This window comes from Cavia porcellus, unplaced genomic scaffold, assembly GCF_034190915.1.
Source record: "Cavia porcellus strain 051 isolate PalLab524CR breed Dunkin Hartley unplaced genomic scaffold, mCavPor4.1 scaffold_1, whole genome shotgun sequence".
Classification (NCBI taxonomy): domain Eukaryota; kingdom Metazoa; phylum Chordata; class Mammalia; order Rodentia; family Caviidae; genus Cavia; species Cavia porcellus.
Window position 1 is genome coordinate 235,736,875 of NW_026947484.1, and position 18,301 is coordinate 235,755,175.

General features: G+C 55.4%; 1 protein-coding gene and 1 long non-coding RNA gene across 11 annotated transcripts in view; one reads left to right on the plus strand and one right to left on the minus strand.

Moving 5' to 3' along the window:
- Dnmt3a (DNA methyltransferase 3 alpha) overlaps positions 1 to 18,301 on the plus strand; it is a 96,905-nt gene that overhangs the window by 61,867 nt on the left and 16,737 nt on the right. For 7 of the 10 annotated variants that reach the window (XM_063231378.1, XM_063231381.1, XM_013155785.3 and 4 more), the window contains 4 exons: positions 16,560 to 16,775; positions 17,054 to 17,212; positions 17,603 to 17,710; positions 17,932 to 18,088. In XM_063231378.1, the coding sequence (XP_063087448.1) occupies positions 16,560 to 16,775; positions 17,054 to 17,212; positions 17,603 to 17,710; positions 17,932 to 18,088 (640 nt within the window). Of the gene's footprint in view, positions 1 to 13,248; positions 13,272 to 13,392; positions 13,532 to 13,660; positions 13,827 to 16,559; positions 16,776 to 17,053; positions 17,213 to 17,602; positions 17,711 to 17,931; positions 18,089 to 18,301 lie in introns of those variants that run through there. The other 3 variants (XM_063231387.1, XM_063231384.1, XM_063231385.1) reach the window with 3 other exon arrangements.
- Positions 439 to 13,364, minus strand: LOC106028335 (uncharacterized). The gene is made up of 3 exons (XR_010041344.1): positions 13,206 to 13,364; positions 3,953 to 4,095; positions 439 to 1,452 (listed from the first exon to the last, which is right to left on the minus strand). It is a non-coding gene; the product is annotated as an uncharacterized LOC106028335 (long non-coding RNA).

Here is an 18,301-nt window from a genome sequence, read left to right on the forward strand (position 1 = left end):
GCCTTCTGGGCACTTTGGTCCCCAGGCCTGGCAGGCAGGGGGACAGGGGAAGGAGGTGTCACCTGGATCAACAATCCCGATCTCAGGTGTGGATTCAAAAGGTAACACATGCCTTTAGAGGCCTGAGCACAGGCCAGCCTACGCTGAAGCCATTATACACAAGTGTCACACAAGTGCATTCCAGTTACAAAAAGTCCTTCTCCCCGTTTCAGTTCCTCCACCAGAGGTGCTGGAGGCTGTTAGGTGGACGGGTAGGTAGATGGTGGGTAGGCAGGGCAACCTCACAGTTTTTCCGGTTCATCTGCCTAGGTGTGTAAATAATTTTTCTTCACAGCCCTCCCCCCCATTTTACCAAAATGGACCACACTGTAGTTTCGTTTCACAGCTTGGCTTTTCATTTACACCGAGTCTGGCCAGTCGAGCTCCATCCCCAGTGCCCCCCCCACCCACCACTTTATTTATCGGTAGTCTTTATGCCGCCGCTGCTGTTTTGCACCCAGGCGCTGCAGCCGTGAACATCTTTGGTCATCCTTTCTGCAGTCTTCATTGCTGAAAGACCAGATACCTGGAAAGAAAAATTCGGGGCCCAAGGGAATGTGCATTTTGCAGTTTATAAAGTCTAGCCAATTGCTCTAAAAACAGCAATGCCAGTGCACGCTTGGTGAATGGGAGATGGCTTCCACCTCTGCCAACGTCAATATTTTGCCAATCGAATGGGTGGGAGCATGGTGTCTTGCCATGGTTGGAATCGGCGTTTCCCAGATAGTGAGCAAGTGTGCATCTTTTCAGATGCTTACTGGCCATTTGCGCTGCTGCTAGAGCTTCTGTGAGCTTAGCCAAGCTTACCTACCCTCTTTTTACAACCTGCAGTCTCCTCACTCTTTGCTTCCTGTGAGCCTAGGAGGAAAAGCCTGGGAAATGGCCAGAGGGCTGCTTCCTGCCGTGCCATATTCCATTTAATAAATCACTCCACACCTCCTAAGTCGGCACCTTATTCCAGGGCTGAGACAGTAAGCTGTGATCTCCTGGGCCTCTGTGAAGTAGACCAATAAAGACTGAAACCAAATCATGAGAGAGTGGTATGCCATGCAGACATGCCTCCCTGTTGGCCACACCGGAACTTGCCCAGGGGGCCTCGGAACCCACGTTCCCCTTGGAGGAGGTGATAGCATTTGGAGGAGGCACAGCAGACACACTTGGCCAAAAGGCCATGTAAGGGGTAAAGGTGCTCCGGTGGCCTCCTGTAATCAGGGTGACTTCCGGGCAGGCGCATCTTGGTAGTGAGCTGTGAAAACTGTCACAGAGCAACTCCCCGGTGTCCTCTAAGTGGGGAGCTGTTTGCACGCTGCAGAATTCCTTCCTTTCAGCGGTCTGAGGGAGTAATAGCTGTCCAGACAGGTCCCACTCTCTTAGCAGTGCGAAATGTGCTCAGGGTCCAGCTGCTGGCCATGACTAGGAAAGGGAAAAGGGCGGATTTGCTGAGTATTGGCAGGCACCAGGCACTGTGCCAAGCCAGCTTTCACCGCGGTCTGAAGGCACAGTCCCCTCGTGTCCTGTAACCTCTTTTTCTTTTCTTTAGTTTTTGGTGCTAGGGACTGAACCAGGCCTTGTGCCTCGTGGCTGCCTAGCACACGCTCTGTCAGTTGGTTACTCTCCCAGCTTTGTGAGACAGATCATCAACCCTCTTGCTACTGGGAAGCGAAGGGTTCCGAAGGGAAGTAGGAGAGCGCCACATGGATGACATTCACATGCAGGTTTAGAAGAGAGGCGTCTCACTGGGAAGCTGGCCGTACTGGTGCACACCTGTACTTCTCACCCTCTGGGAGGCCGAGGCAAAAGGATTGTAAGTTCCAGTCCAACCTAGGGAGCCTAGTGAGACCAGGCTTTAAATAAAAAGGGACATAGCTCCACGTGAGGGCCCTGGGTACTGCCAAAGGAGAAAAAGAAAGAAGCGTCCAAGCAGCTGCCCTTTACTGGCTCCTCGCCACCTTTGTCCTGGCTGGCCTGTGCCCTCTGTGAGACTTGGGTCCTTTTCATCCTCATGACCTTGACCTGTCCCTCCCAGCTGCATTCACTTGTCCCTTGTCCTGCCCCTGACTTGCTGTTTTTGCATGGTCATGTGTCTGACATTATGAAATTGGATTGAAAGAACCCTGGAGTGGGAGTCCCAAGGCCTAGTTTCCGGTCTCAGCTTCTGTCCCTGGTTAGCCCATCCATCAATTGGAGGAGCTCTTTCTCCTCTCTTCGCTTTAGTTTTTTTTTCTTTGCTTATAACGTGATGAAAATAGCTAGGTGGTGCCAAGTTGGGAAAGACTCAAACCTGGTTCCCTCGGTCATCTTTACTGCCTGTACGTGAATTCCAAGTTCAAGGCTGGAGTGCACTCCAGGCCTCTCCTCCAGGACCCTCCCGCAGGCACACACACGAAGCATCTTTGTCAGAACTAAGAGCCAGGCATGGTGGGTGTAACCCCCACGCCTTGGCTGAAGAGCATCATGAGCTCAAGGCCTGCCTGGGTTACCCTATTTCAAAACAAACAAAGCCCCAGAGGTCTTATAGACAGCTTTGAGGCCATTTGCTCTTTGGTACCATGGTATTGCTTCCCTTTCTCTTTTCACACCAGGATCAGAAAAGTCTAGGGACGTAGCTCAGTGGTACAGCACTTGCCTAGCATGCATCAGGCCCTGGCTTCAATCCTCAGCCTGGAAAAATAAAAAGAAGACGAAGAAAGTTAAAGCAGGATGTGTTAGGCACCGAGGCCCAGGTACAAAAGGCAGCCTTGGCTTCTCGTGAGAAAGGTGCTGTTGCAGAGCACATCTGCTGCCTGACACAGGAGTCTCCCGGGAAGCTCCTCGGTTTTTCCTCCGTCTCTGGCCACCATCTACCAAGATCTGCCTCTTACGGCCACTTTTCTTTCTATTTATCACATAGTTAATCATTTGTCATTCCAAAGAGGTGTGGAACTCTTATTAAGCAGGTATTACATGCTCAGTCTTTAAGCCCTGTGTGTCTGCCTGTCTGCCATGTGCCAAAACTGTCCAGACACTACCGACATGGACTTGAATGTGGGAGCCTACTGTCCTCTGAGAGGTGGGCAGGGAAATGAATAAATCACACTGTGACCTGGTACGACCACAGAGTGAGCAGGGGGTGGCGCATGCCCATCATCCCAGCTGCTCATGAAGCAGGACGACTGGAAGTTGAAGCCCACACCGGGCAATTTAGTGAGACGCTGTCTCAAAATAAAATTTAGGGGCTGGGGATTTAGCTCAGCGGCATAAGCACCTGCCTTACAAGCAGGCAGTCATGAGTTTGATCCTCAGTACCGATTAAAAAATATATGTACAAAAAAAAATTCAAAATAAAATTTGAAAAGGGGTGGGGGTATAGCTCAGTGGTGGAGTGCTTGCCCAGTTTGTGGAAGGCCCTGGGTTCAACCCCAGAAAAGAAAGAAAAAAAGTGGGCCTAGCTGTAGCAGTACACAAACCTGTAATGCTAGCACTTTGGCAGGCTGAGGCAGGAGAATCTTAATCCAACCCAATCTGGCCAATTTAGTAAGATCCTGAAGTTAACAAATGGAAAAAAAAGAGCCAAGAGGCTGTGGGGTCCCCTCCCAAGCCCAGCGGGCATCCCCAGGGAAGGCTGTGCCATGGCAGACTCTGTGTGGCCCTTACTGAGGGAGGAGTTTGCCTGCCGGGCAGTGGAAGAAGGCTGTGCAGAAACCCTGGCCAGGTGGTGGGCACAGAAACCCCCTGGGATTTGGAACTTTGCATCTCTCAAGGAGATGCCTCGAGCGTTAGGTCAGCATTGGAAGGCTTCCCACAGCATTCCCTTGCAGACTGGGCCACTGGTCAGGGATCACCAGGGATGTCCAGGCCAGGGCCAGGCTGCTGGACTCTCTCTGTGGCTCTAAAAGGAGCTGAAACACGAATTCAGGGAGTCAGTGGCCCTTACCTGGGTGTTGTGTCACCCCGGACACGGTCCCAGTCCTAGAGGCAAACTGGCCAGCATGGGTGGCACCTGGCACCCCAGCAGAACACAGGCACAGAGGAGGGCACTGGCTTCTTTCAGGCCCAGGGAAGCTTTCTGGAGACGCCCTGGAGAGGAACAGTGGGCATGAGAGGAGGGCGTGTGGGAAGACCACAGGGTGGGCAGAGAGAGGCAGCCTGCAGCGGCTGCAGGACGCGGAGCCCAGGCCAAATTTGAAAGGAGCTGGGCAGATCATCGCGGGCCTTCCTGCTGTGGTGAGAGGTTCAGGCTTGGTCTGCAGTGGGGAGCAGGCGTGTACGTTAGGGAGCCACAGAGGGCAGTATAGGAGCAAGGCCAGTGACAAGGCAGCACATGTGGCCTGGACTGAGGGTCTGCTCTGGAAGGTGACTTGAGACAGCTGTTACAACTCGTCCCAGTTGGAGGGAAGGGAGAGACCTGCCTAGGATTGGGAGCCTGAGGTAGGGGATGCTGGACAGACAGATGAACAGGCTTGAGGTGGGAGATTTTCTTTTTTGACACAGTGACTCATGAAGTAGTTCAGGCTGGCCTTAGAACTCAACCAGGAAGCCCAGGCTGGCCTCAGATATTAACAGTGATCTTCCTGTCTCAGCCTCCCCAGTGTGAGATTATAAGTGGGCACCACTAGGCCTGGCCCATGTCAAGTATGTTTTGATGAGCAGAAGCTTGTTATAAGGCCCTAGTTAGCAGCTTGTCTTCTGCTGGGGTGTGGCAGGGGCACAGTGCTTTGAGCACCTGTGAGAATCCCCTGCCCAGCCCTGTTTCCTCATAGGTGGCGGGGACACCGAGTTAGGTGTGGGACCGGCTGCCCTTGAGAAGCCAGTGTGGACAGTGTGTGTCGCCGGGGAGGGGCGCAGTGGTCAGCTCCTCAGTGGAGGATCTGGGGTCAGACTCGAAGAACGATGATCACATGGAGGACTGAGCAGGGAGCCCCAAGTGCACAGAAAACAGGCCCAGGACGAGGAGGCACGTGAGGGTAGGTTTCACCAGGGCAGCATCTGGGATCACTTCCTGGAGCAGCTCGAGGAACGCTGAGCCCTTTCTAGATGCCTGAGGCCTCCTGGCTCCCACCCTTCTCCCTCCTCCCAGGTCGCACCCCTCCCCACGCCAGCTGCCATGGCTGCCACTCCCTTAACTCTTCCGACACCATGAGACTCCTCACCTCCTCCTCTTTATCCCTGAGATGTAGGCAGTAAAGGTATTTATATTTTTAGCTGGGTGTGGTGAAGTACACCTGTTATCTCTTCATTGGGGAGGCTGAGGCCGGAGGATTGCCACAAGCTCAAGGCCATCCTGGACTAGCCAGTGAGTTCAAGACCATCCCTGAGTGACACAGTGCGACCTTGTTTCAAAAAACAAATATTTCTATTTCACTTCCAGCTCAGGATTGACCAAAAATAGGAATGTTGCTCCGACTACAGGGTATTTGAATGTAGATGATACCTGAAGGGCAACTTTATATGGCTTAAAAAAAAATCTGAAGATTAACAAGCATTGTGGTGCACGCTGTGACCCCAGCATTCAGCAGGCTGAGGCAGGAGGCTCAATGTGAGTTTGAGGCCATCTTGTACTACATAACAAGACTCTGCCTCAAAAAAAGTCAATAAACAGTCAGAAAATGAAAACTTAGGATTCAGGGTTCCCCGAAGGACAGGTTTTTCTGTACCCCTCAGAAGCATCTATGCAGTGTACCCAAAGTATCCTGAACCAGGGTCTGTGGGTCGTCCGCACCCCGCCCCAGGGTTTGCCAAAGCTTAAGAACCGCCAGGCGTCACGTGATTAGAAGTGGCCCAAACCTGGTCCCTAAGTGGTTCCCCCAACTGTCTTCAGTACTGGTTGTTTGGAACACTGCTGTCTGGGCAGCCAGCGCTGCCAGCAGCCGGCCTCACTGAGGGTCTGGTAGGGGTCTCCAGTGCTTCCAAGCTGCGGCTGTCCTTGGCGCTAGAAGGATGTCCTTATAGCTCGGAGGCAGGCAGTTTCCAGGCCCCGGGGCGGAAGACCGGAAAGGACTCAGTGCTGGAATTTACATTTTTCCTTTTGGGATGGAGATGGAAGGCGTTCCTGGTGTTTACAGCAGCAGCCACTCTGGTTCCCTGGGCTCCTCCTGGTCTTCTCTCTGGGTCCTGAAACTTGAGAGCATCTGCATGCCTGAATCTGAATGGTGGTCCCTCTGCCCCTCCCCGAGCCTGGGAAGCAGTGGGGGAAGGGTGGTGGCAAAGGTGAGCCTGGTTCCTTGTGGCCACACCTCTGACACTGCTTTCCAGGGACTGCTTTCTAAAACAAAGTGACAGCGACCACAGCACCTGTAACGTTTGGCACTCATTTGTGGAGCATTAGGCTGATTGGATAACTGAGCTTCAGAGAAGCCAGGTCTTGTCATGGCTGCAGCACCCTACAAGGCCAAGACCTGCGAGCCACAGCCCCGCCCATGGGTTTCCAGGTAAAGGCAAGCGAGGCCCAGTGTCAGAGTGGCACCCGTCACCCCCATGGCATCATCTGTGCCCCCTGCCCAGGGCTCCAGACTTGCCTGCAAGTGCCGCCCCAGGAGTGAAGGGTCAGTGGAAAGAGAACAGGGTGTGTGGAGCAGTCCCAGAGTTTAGGAAAGGGAAGGCCGAGGTGCAGAGTGAGAAACAGGAGCCTGACGTGGCCTTGTGGACCAATCGGGCAGCAGGGCTGACCAGGAGAGGGTGTGGAGGCCGCTGAGGCTGCCTGGAATAAGGGAGCTGCTGGGAGGCTGTGGTCAGGAGGGAAGGACTGGCCTTCCAGCAGGTTCTCTCCAGGGTGGGCCCAGCAGGCCTATGCCACTGGCCTTCCCCAGCCAGCACGGTGGCTGCCCCAGAGCAGCTCATTTCTCCTCTTCATCTGTGGGGGAGCTAGTGCCGTGAGTGACAAGTGATCCCGGGTCTGGGCTTTACTTCCCCGAGGCTGAGTCCATTCCCAGTACACCCTTGCTCATCTCCCCATGAATCCTGTCTTTACTGATCCAGGCCACCTCCGACTTCCCCCAGCACATGTAGGAAGCATCGTACCGCGTAATTTACCATCTAATTGCATGCTGCCTTGAATGAGGGCTGTGGTTTCTGTGTGGTGGGCCTTGGGTACACAGCTCGCCTGTGGGTAAGAGGAGCAGACACTCATCTGGTCACTTTCCTCTGCTCTTCAGAGGCCTCCCCCAACCGACCCAGCCAGAGCAGGTGCTCAGGACATTCACCCAGGGGCCTGGTGGGAGGTGTGTTTCAGGCAGACCTACAGGTTGGTGTCAGGAAACTAAATTGGTAAGCGGGGGTGGGCACCTGTGCACCACCACCGCAGTCACCCAAATGCTGTGCCTCGCTCGCCTGAGCCTCAGGTTGGGCTGGTGGCGTACAGCCTGACTAGGCCAGCAGCACTGCAGTTGCCATGGTGACTTTGCTTTGCTGGGGGGTGGGTGGATCTGTTTCAGCCAGAATCATCTGTCTGGGCTGCCTCTCCTGCGTGCTCCGGGAACCATATTCTCCAGACCCCTGCCTTCTGCTTTCTGCCATAGGGCACAGCTTGTCCGATGCTTCGGTTTTAAATCATGACCTTCTATCAGATAGCAGCATGTACTGACTTGAAAGGGGAGCAGGAGGGCAAGGCCCAGAAGATGGGGCACTGGCCTGGAATGTGTGTACTGATGCAAGGCAACGCACCTCCGATGTCCCCCTCTTTGCCCCTCCTCTCCAGGCCACTTGCTCTGCAGCTGTGCTTCTGACCCCGAGGGACACCTCAATCCTCTCCAGGCCTCGCTTATAACAGACCGACAGGGCTTTCAGTGATTCCCATACCTGGTATCAGAATTACCTAGGGAAGCCTAGGCCCCAACCCTGAGTCTGCCGGTCCATGTGGGTAGAGCCCAAGAATTTCTGTCTGTAAAATCCTCTGTGGGTGGTCTTGAGGCATTCAAGTCTTGGGAAGTTTGGGGTTCTCATGACATGAGGACCTGTGAGGGCCCCATGGAAAGAAAACCCTCTACCCTGCTTGATGGGCCCGGCAGGTGGGTCTTGTCAGGAAGCTGCGTTTCCTGGTCACGCTGGCTAAGCCAGGCCCCCCCACTTCCCTCAGGAGAAGCCAGGAGTGAATGACAGGAAAGGGGGATGTTGCCATAACAACCAGCTCCAGGCAGAGGCCTCCTTTCCAGGGGCTGGTACTTTACCCTAGTCATGGTGGTTTCCATGGAGATGAGGTACTGAGGGACAGGGGAACATTTGCCCCACTTAAAACATCAGTGAGGAGCTGCCAGAAGGTAGCATACATCTCAGTGGGAGTCCTGGACCCCTGTCAACTTAGAGTCCCCAGCTTGGCCTCTGCTCTCCAGTGTGTGTCTGACACCTTCTTCTGCTTAGTTGCTCTCTCTGCAGCTGTCTCCTTAGCAACAAGTCCTGCTAACTCCATGCTGTTGGCTCCGGGGCTATTTTTAGCTTTGCTGCCAGCAGTCCAGTCCTGGTTATTTGCTTGCAAGCTTCATTTGGAGGGCAGAGGAACAGGAAAGTGAAGAGTGCCAGGCAGATTGGACCCAGACCTCTTGACAGTCATTAGAATGTCTGCTATAGAAAGTGGCTGTCCCCCAGCCTGGAGCTTGAGTGGTGGTTTTTGGGATGAGGCTTCGAGACCATGTTGCATTCAGTTCAGTAAATACTGTTTCCATCCTCCATTGTGTACAAGGTCATCAGTCCATGTGGCTTCCATAGTTCTGGCCCTGTATGATTTTTAATCTCATGGAGACGATGAGTACACAGTCAGTTTCTTACAGGCAAAGGAGACTGGCAGATCCAGGAGGGAACTACAGAGGGGGGGAGGTAAGGGACAGTAGGGGAAGGTAAGGAACAGCACGGAGAAAGTCAGGTTGAGGGGCCAGAGCATCTCTGTCCAAATAGACCTTGTCTCTGATCTGTGGCCTGCAGCCCCAACCCCGTGCGGCTCTCAGACACTTAGAATATAGTTAATATAACTGAGCTGGGCTCCAATTTTTATTTAATTTTAATTAATTGAAATAACTACCTGCAGCCAGCAGCTGCCCCAGTGGCCCGGGTGGGGCTGGAGAAGCTTTCTTGGTGGAAGCCTTAGAAGGGTGAGTAGGACTGGGGCCGGTGGGAGTTTACGGAAAGGGCCTTCTAGAAAGATGGACCGGCCAGCATGAGCAGCAGCAGCACATGGGTTCCTGAGCATGGGCTGGGCCACAGGTCACGGTGGACTTAGGTTTGCAAGGGTGAGGTGGGAGTGGGGAGCTGGTGGAGATCTGTGCTGCAGAAGATACGCAGTGACTTCTAGTGTGTGGCTGTGCAGGGCTGTGGCTTCTTTGGTTCTGAGTAAGGGGACTCAGGTAGTGGTTCTGTGCATAGTGGGCAGCAGCGTACTCCACCAAGATAGCATTTTATGGTAAAATATGCTACAGAACCTAACCTTTCCGTTAAAACTAGCCAGGCAGGCGTGCACCCTGGACCTTCGGACAGTACTGGTCTTGAGTGGGGTTTGCAGTCCAGGGTCGAGTCTCGGTTCTATAGGACTGGAAAGTCTGCACACTTGTGATCGTGCTCATAACTAAGAAGGGTGATGTACACCTGAAGGGTACAGTGACCAACATCTAAAAGGATGTGTCATTATTTTAAGGGCATACCACAACACTTGTTCTGCTGTTTTCTGGCATCTTACTGGTTGCAGAGTAACTGGAAAATGTAATTAGACTTAGATGTGTGCCTCAGGAATACAGGCTCGGAGCGGAGTTGGTGACCTCAGAGGTGTTTTGATCAGCATTGATGGCCTATTGAGTTACTGGTGTCTGCCTGCCAGACAGGAAATGTACCCTGCTGTGAGGTCACCCTCTCTGTGGGGCCATGCTGGATCCTTTCTCTCCAACATCTCTTTTAGGCTCTTGACATCTGCATCTTCTGTTCATCTAGAGTCCCTCCTTTCAGCAGCCTTGGATAGGAATCCTAAGAGCAGGACTTATTTTACACAGGGCTGCTGTTTTTTTTTTGTTTTTGTTTTTATAATTTTTTTTTTTGTCTTTTTCCTTTTTATCGGTACCAGGGATTGAACTCACAACTGCCTGCTTGCAAGGCAGGAGCTTATGCCGCTGAGCTAAATCCCCAGCCCCTGGGCTGCTGTTTTTAAGTTGACTATCTCTTATCTCAGAAAGGCAGAGCAGGGGATACAGCTCAGTGGCACAGCTCCCGCCTGACAAGCGCAAAGTCCTGAGTTTGATTTCTGGTACCAAAAAACCAAAACAAAAAGTCTATCCCAGGACCTACCCAGGGAAGGTTACTTAGCCAGGTCAAAAGCATCTGTAACCTGAGGGTTGTTGAAGTCTACCCTATTTTATTTCCCCTTCTCTTTTACTAAAAATACCCGTTTATCCTAGATCTTGGGATGTCTTCTGCTTTGGGGTCTGTGTCCCCTGACCAAAAAAAGGCGCAGCACTGGTCACATGTTTCCATCTATGAAAGGGTAGTGTCACCGGTTTGCATGGCCACAAGAGCCCCTAAGTTGTTGAGGAACCCTTTTGGGTCTGGGATTTTTTTTTTTTTTTTTTTTTTTTTTTTTGTCGTTTTCCTTTTTATTGGTACCGGGGATCGAACTCACGACTGCCTGCTTTCGAGGCAGGCGCTTATGCCGCTGAGCTAAATCCCCAGCCCCTTTTTTTTTTTTTTGCTTAAATTGGGAAGTTGTATGGAAAAGGTAACAATATTGTTTTTTCCAGTACTGGGGGTTGAGCTACATCCCTAGCTACCACATACCTTTCCCCTTTTAAAAATTTTTGGCTTCTTTTTTGGTGGTGTTGTGCATGCAAGATGAGCTCTACCATGGAGCCACATCACCAAGCTAGCTTGTTTTTTTCAGTGGGGTCTCATTATATAGTTCAGCCTCAGACACAGCAATCCTCCCGCCTCAGCCTCCGGAGTACTGGGACTACAGGCGTGTACTACTGCACCTTGCTTGAGAAACTTCCTCTTGAGAGGAGGCCTGGGATAAGGGGCAGGCTGACCTGGTGACAGACCTGGATGCTGGGGAGATAGCAGCCAGGCAAGCAGCTAAGTGAGTCATTTTAAATTTCTTACAGGTCCAGGGCAGCCCTGATGTAAATTCAGGGCGATTTTTTAGTACTACAGGTGGAATCTAAGATTTTGTGAATGCTGACCAGATACTCTCCCTTCAACCTACACTTCAGCCCCAAATTCACGGCTTCTCAGCCCAGCTTGGGGAGTTCCTGAAAAGCTGTCCCAAGCAGATACCTTGACTGAGTTGTGAGTAGAGTTAGGGCCTGTGTTTCTCTGGAATGGCTCCTTTCCCTTGGGCATGTTTCTAGGGTTGGCAGGGAAGCTTGTGCCACACCTACCAGTTCTCCGTGGAGAGGGCCCCCTGATTTGCATTCCTGCCCTCTCTTCAGGGCTTGCCTACTCTGATGCCCCTGGGAAGGATGTTCCGACTGGTGTGTCCCAGCTGCCCCATGGCCAGGAACCAGGCACCGGGGAGTTGGTTCTCTCATGGTCCCTAGGGTGCTGGTCTTTTGGGGTTGCAGGGAGCTAACAGCATCGCTCCTGTTTTGCAGATAACAGACTTCTTGGGGTTAAGTGGCTTGTGTCAAGGTCATGGTGGTGGACTCAGCTCAAGTTCAGATCTTCAGATAAGACCTCTCCTGCTGGGCGCCTTCACCTGCAGTTCCCGCTCTCCTTTCTAATTCATCTGGCAAATTTGAACCAGGCCATTCTCTCTAAAACACCCATTTATCTTGTCAGAAAAACCTTATCCTTATTCTGTTACGGAATCTATGCGCTAAGACTTTGAGTCTCTGTCCCATTATCCAGCCTCTCGTCTGTGCCCTTTAAGGTAGAGGTGAGGGAGGGATTTCTTTTCTTACTTAGCTGAACTCCTTCGGACCCCATTCATCTTCTGACCTCTTCAGCCCCATTTATCAGTCACACCACTGCCATCTGCTTGGTATTTGTGGTACTGTGGTGGCTTGTTTCTCAGTATTTTTTCTTTTCTTTTCGTGGTTTGGGGGATTGAACCCAGGGTCTTTGCCTGGTGCTGCATCCCAGCCCTTTCATCTTTTTCTTATTGACTTTATTAGGGTCTCCCTAAGTAGTTCAGTGGCCCAGGCCAGGCTGGAACTTGTGATCCTCCTGCCTCAGCCTCTAAGAGTGCTGGGATTACAGGCCCTGTGCCACCACGCCAGGCTTTCATCTTCCCAAATCCAATGGAATCTGTCAGTGCCCCAAGGGCAGAGCCCAGAGTGTCTGTTTCTGTATCTGAGGCTCCCATCCCCCTAGTTGGGGGCTGTGGAAGGAGGTTTTGGCCGCCTTGGAGGTAGCTGCCTCGCTGCCTGAGGACGGAGCTTGAAATGGCTGAAGCTGCTTCTGCAGGCTGGGCCCAGAGGCTCCAGGAGGTGGAGACGTCTCGAGACGCACGTGTCTTGCTGGGGACGAAGGCACTGCAGTTCCTGAAGAAGCGTCCTCATCATCAGCCTCACACACTGCAAAATGAGACAGTGCACTCCACAAGAGCCAGCGAGACCGGCGGCTGGGCCGGGCCCTGGCCAGAAGAGGGTTGGTTCCGCGGCGGCTGGGCCGGACCAGTCCGGCCCCCAGCGGCTCTCGGCCTGAGCTCCGTCGGGCGCCTTCGGTCCGCCTCCGTCTGTGCTCTTGAGTTTCCCTAACTCTTATCTGCAAGCTTTCTCTTTTTCTCGCTTCGGTAGTGCTGCTGCGGAACTCACTTTCTCCAACTTTCTCCTGCCTCCCAGACTGTCCGGAAAGCGCCGCTCCGCCCCCCGCCCGGGCCCGGCCGCCGCCCCCCGGCCGTGCGCCCTCCTCCCCGCCGCCCGCGGGCTCCCGCCTCGCCCCCGGCCCCGCGCAGATCGCCTCCGGAGTCGGGCAGAGGGGGCAGGGCCGGCGGCCGGGGCGGGGCGCTGGAAACGGGCGCAGCCCGGCCTCGCCCCCGGGCCCCCGAGCCCCGCGCCCCTGCGCCCCTCGGACCAGAGAGGGGCTGGCCCGCCGCCAGCGTCGGAGGCCGGCCCCCTCCCCCGGCCCGCGCGCAGCCAACCAGGCCCTCCAGCGGGGCCCACGTGACCTGGAGTTCTAGACAAAGAACTGTTCCCTCCCCCCGCGCCCCCTCCCCCTCCCCGGCCCCCTCCGCCCCCAGCCCCTTCGCCCCCTTCCCCTCCCCCCGCCGGGCAGCTACTTACAGAGAGCTTCAGGGCCGGGGCTCACACCTGAGCCGGACCGCAGAGGGGCTGCACCTGGCCTTATGGGTAGGTTCCTGGACGGAGCCCTGGGCAGGCTGGGGGCGGGGATGCGGCCGGGCCGGTGGGAGGATCCCGGCAGCCCTCAGTGTTTGAAAAGAGTCAAGTATGCCTCCCTGGCCCGCAGCAGCTGCAGCCGCCCCGGCCCGCCTGAGTTCTGAAGATGCTGATTTAGTGCCGTCCCACCCATTGCTGCTCAGGAGCCCCGCGGCCCCACTCCTCACCGGGCTCCAGTGGCACCCGGGACAGGAAGAGCAACCCCGGCAGTGGTAACTGCAGGCTGGGGAGCAGGCGGCCTGCGAGGGCAGCTGGCGACCAGGAGTCCGGCTGAAAGCGGTCTGGACGGAGCTGCTGGCGGACGGGCGCTTGGCAGTTAGCTCCCTTAGCCCCGTGTGCCCGGCTGGGGGACCGTGCAGTCCGCAGGGCCTGCCTGCCCGCGCCTCTAGGGAGGGACAGCTTTCTCCCTCGCGAGTTCCTGGGAGCTGCTGGGCCGGCGGTAGAGATGGAGAGAGCACTGTGACCCCGACAGGGCCGCGGGGGCAGCCCTATGCCCTGTGACATCGGGTTAGCCCAAGGCCGCGTGGGCTCGGGGACAGTGGTGCCATGACCTCTGACCTTTGGGGTGGGAGTTGCAGGGGGAGGGGGAGGCCACCGGTGCCCGAGGAGATGGAACTGGACGGGGAGGCTGTCTTCCATGGAGTTACCAGTGGCTTTCCCGGGCTGCTCAAACTCCTGGCCAAGTGGTTTACCTGAGCTGGCGGTCGTGGAGGAGGGTGTAATGTCCCCTGTGGACCCCACCCCCAGTCTCGCAGCTCATAGGGGAGAGGAGCCCCAGCCCCACTGCCAGGGTGCCGAGTTTACCCTTTTCTTGGCCCATTGTTTCCCTGGGGAGAAGGGCAGGGATGGCTAAGGGGTGAGGGCTCCTCTGTGGGCCGGGGTGACGCGGCTCGCGGCCCATCCCCCACAGGCCGCCCCTGCCCCCTTCTCTGCCCTCGGGCTCCTGCTGCTCACCCCCTCCTGCCGCCCAGTGCGGGTAGAGGCCGCCGTCCTCTGCCAGCCCGGACCATGCTGGGCGCACGTTCTCCTGCACCAAGTGTGCTGGGGTGCAGAGCAGCTATCAGCAGCGGCAGCTGACAAGCAGGAGGAAGTTGTGGAGGAAGAAGAATTTTCAGGAACTGCTGTGGAGGGGTGATGAGAGGGACAAAGGGGCGCGGGGTGGGGGGAGTAAGGAGGGGGGCGCAGCCGCGTCTCTAGACCCGAGGGCTGGGGAGGAGGCCGTGCCTTCCTGTCCGGTGTGCCCTCTTGCACACCTCGCACTGCTGAGGGTCCTTGCCAGGCCTGCAGGCAGGCTCCTCGCGGCCTCCAAGGCAGTGGCCTCATCGAAGTTAGTTATCCTTGCCTGGAGCTGGGAGCAGGCGTGATACGAGGCAGCAGACAGCTAGGCCTGGAGCTGGCGCGGCTGATGATCCCAGCAGAGGAGCTGGCCTTGGCAGAAGGGAGCCCCCTCCCCCAGAGGCAGAGCCTGGTGCAGTGTCTTAGGGGAGGAGGTGATGGCTGATTGATGGAAGGAAGCGAGGAGCAAAGTCCTGGCCAGGTGAGGGTGGGGCTGGAGGGGGTGGGGCAGTTGCTCTGCATTCTTGCAGGGCCACCAGCTCCTTTTCCCAGGTGTTTGTGGGCTGGGGCGAAGGATGTTTTACCCCATTTCAGAATTTGTTGAGTCAGAAAGAGCCAGGATAATCTCCACAACAAACAAATCTGGTTTGTTGCCGGGAGAGAAAGTCTTGAAGGTTGCGTGAAATAAGTGGAATTGATCAGTCAGTACAGTAGCGGGCCCCTGGGACTCAGGGTCCTTGACAGAGTTCAGAAGACTCTGTGATACATAGGTGTGTCAGATTGTGAAACAGGTCGGAAAAGGGGATCAGAAATCCCTGGTTCAAATGTCTTTTTTGGTTGGAGCAACTCAAAAGAGGCTGGGCTTGTCCCACGGGCTGCTGAGCTGCCCCGATAAACTGGGGCCGTGGCTGATCTGACTTAGTGTAGAGCTCTTTCTCACACTATGAGTTGCTTTCTGAATTTGTACTATTGTGGATTTGCATTTATAGCTCAAAACTCTTGCAGAAAGTTGTTTACTAGAAGACAGGTTGAATGGGATTTTTGCGGGGGGGCTGGGGATATAGTTCAGAGCGTGTGCGTATTAGCCTGTGGAGGACCTAGGATCCATTCCCAGCACCAAAACTAAAAATGAAAGATTTTTTTTCTTCTGAATGTGTTATGGTGGAAATGGGAACAGAACCTTAAAGTTCGAGGGCCACATGGCCCAGATTCAGGGATGGGAGCTGAGGTGAATAATTTCAGAACTTGAGTATCAAGAGTTTCGTTCTCCTTTAGCGGGGTCCTAGAGCAGGTTTTGAGGAGGACTGGCCATGTGGGTCGTAACAAAGACAGAAGTGTGATACAGGGAAAGGATGCCGGTGGTTCCATGGAGAATGGCTGGGGTTTGGATTGTTAATTTGCCGATGGGATGGCAGACAGTGCTGGTTCTGTGGGCTCAGCAGGGAATTGAGCGAGCAGACAGAAGTACAGATCTGAAAGGTGTGTGCAGAAGATAACGGCGCACAGCATGTTGCCGGGAACTCCTGAGCACCCCGGGACGGAGCAAGGAGGCAGGCTCTTCTGGAACTTTCTGTGATGCTGGAGCAGATGCAGGAGATGTGCATATTAAATCAGTAGACAGAGCAGCGCTGGGATTGTGGACTGGGAGAGGACTGATTGGCCAGGAGAACTGTGGAGGAAAAGATATGCCCTCCCCTTTTTGATTGAGAAGGATGAAAGGCGGGAGCCAATCTGCCCGGACAGTGGTGCCAGGAGTAATATTTGAATGGAAGCCTCCCTTGCAGATCAGCCTAGAAGATTAGGCCAGAGCAGGAGGGCTGTGTAGGAAGCAGGAAAGGTGGCTGGGATGGAGCCCTGTATTTGCCTTCACCTGCCAGCCTCAGCTGTTGCCCATTTCATGGCAGGCCAGTTGGGTTGAGGAGGGAAGAACTATTCTCCTTTTTTATTTTATTTTGAGACAGGGTCTCTATGCAGTTCACGCAGGCCCTTCACTTTGTAGCCCAGGCTGGTCTCGAACTTGCAACGATCTTCCTGCCTCAGCCTCCCGAGTGCTGGGATTACAAACCTTTAACTCCTCCCTGTCACCACCTGTAGGTGACAAATGGAGGGGGCATAGATAGCCCCTTAGCCTTGCAGATGTCCTGTGTCTGAAGGCTCCAGGTGACTGTTGTCTGGTTTCCCCAGGCTGAGAAGAAAGCCAAGGTGATTGCAGTAATGAATGCTGTCGAAGAGAACCCAGCCTCTGGGGACTCTCAGAAGGTGGAGGAGGCCAGCCCTCCTGCCGTGCAGCAGCCCACTGACCCGGCGTCCCCCACTGTGGCCACCACACCTGAGCCCGTGGGGGCCGATGCTGGGGACAAGAATGCCACCAAAGCAGCTGACGACGAGCCGGAATATGAGGTGAGCGGCTTGCTTCTTCGCCAGCCTTGCCCGCTCTTTCCGGGGGCCTCCACCACCAGCTCCTCCTGCCCTGCTCTCCATCTCCCACTGGCTGTTCGCTCTCTCCACCTGACCCTGGGCCTCTTCATCTCCCTGACTTTGCTGTCTCCCTCCATCACGTGGAGCTCCCTCCTGGCTGTTGCGCCCCCAGAGACTCGGGGCTGGGGTTGCCAAGGGGGGACCAGGGTGGCAGGGTCTCGTGACCGTCATGTAATGATTTCTGCTCCTTGGGGCTCCAGGACGGCCGGGGCTTTGGCATTGGGGAGCTGGTGTGGGGGAAACTGCGGGGCTTCTCCTGGTGGCCAGGCCGAATTGTGTCTTGGTGGATGACGGGCCGGAGTCGAGCCGCTGAAGGCACCCGCTGGGTCATGTGGTTTGGAGACGGCAAGTTCTCGGTGGTAAGTTGGGGGTTTGCCTGCAAGTGGGGAGAAGGTCCCAGGGGCAGCCTAGGGCTGGAGTGGGAGATGTGGGCTCTGCTCATGCTCACACATGTGCTGAGTAGAGGAAGCCTCTAGGTCATTCTCGTATAGCCACAACTCAGGCAACACAAGTGTCCCCCCACCCTCCAGCCTGTTGGCTGCCAAGAGCCCTTCCTCTGGTAGGAATTCCTTCCCCATGCCTCAGGCCTTCCTGCTTTTGATCTGGGACCCTCCCTTAGCCTGCTTGATTATCTTCCCTAAGCGCCCAGGTTGACTCCTAGGGCTCCTGACCCCTGACAGTTAGTTGGGAGGCTGGGGGAGCCTGAGAGTTTGAGGAGGAACAAACGGGGCTGACTGCTCCTCCCCTAGGTGTGCGTTGAGAAGCTGATGCCGCTGAGCTCCTTCTGCAGCGCCTTTCACCAGGCCACCTACAACAAGCAGCCCATGTACCGCAAGGCCATCTATGAAGTGCTGCAGGTGAGTGCACCCCCGGGGAGCTCAGGAAAGGGCTGAGCTGTAGGGCCACCTGGAGGCTGGGGGCCTGTGGGGAGAGACCCCTTTCCTGCCCACTGTCGTCACCACCTCTGCAAGCTGGCTCCTCAGACATCTGTCACCCCTGCCATTCCCCACCTTGGCTGCTTTCGGGCCTGTCGTCCATGCCACCTCCCCTGACCCCGCCTCCCATGTGTTGCCCCCAGGTGGCCAGCAGCCGTGCGGGGAAGCTGTTCCCAGCTTGCCATGACAGTGACGAGAGTGACACTGCTAAGGCTGTGGAGGTGCAGAATAAGCAGATGATCGAATGGGCCCTTGGAGGGTTCCAGCCCTCTGGCCCCAAGGGCCTGGAGCCACCGGAAGGTGAATGCAGGCCCCGGCCAAATCTCCCGGATGCCCTACCTGCTGTGCTTGGGGAGGGCTGCTGAGCTTCCGCAGAGGGCTCAGGCGGGGATGGCCGCTGCCTCCTGGGACTGCCCCTGGGCTCACTGTCCCCTGTTCGCTTCTCGGGACCCAGGAATGGGAGGAACTGGCCAGGGACTAGATGCACCCCACTGTGGGCAGCACAGAAAGGGA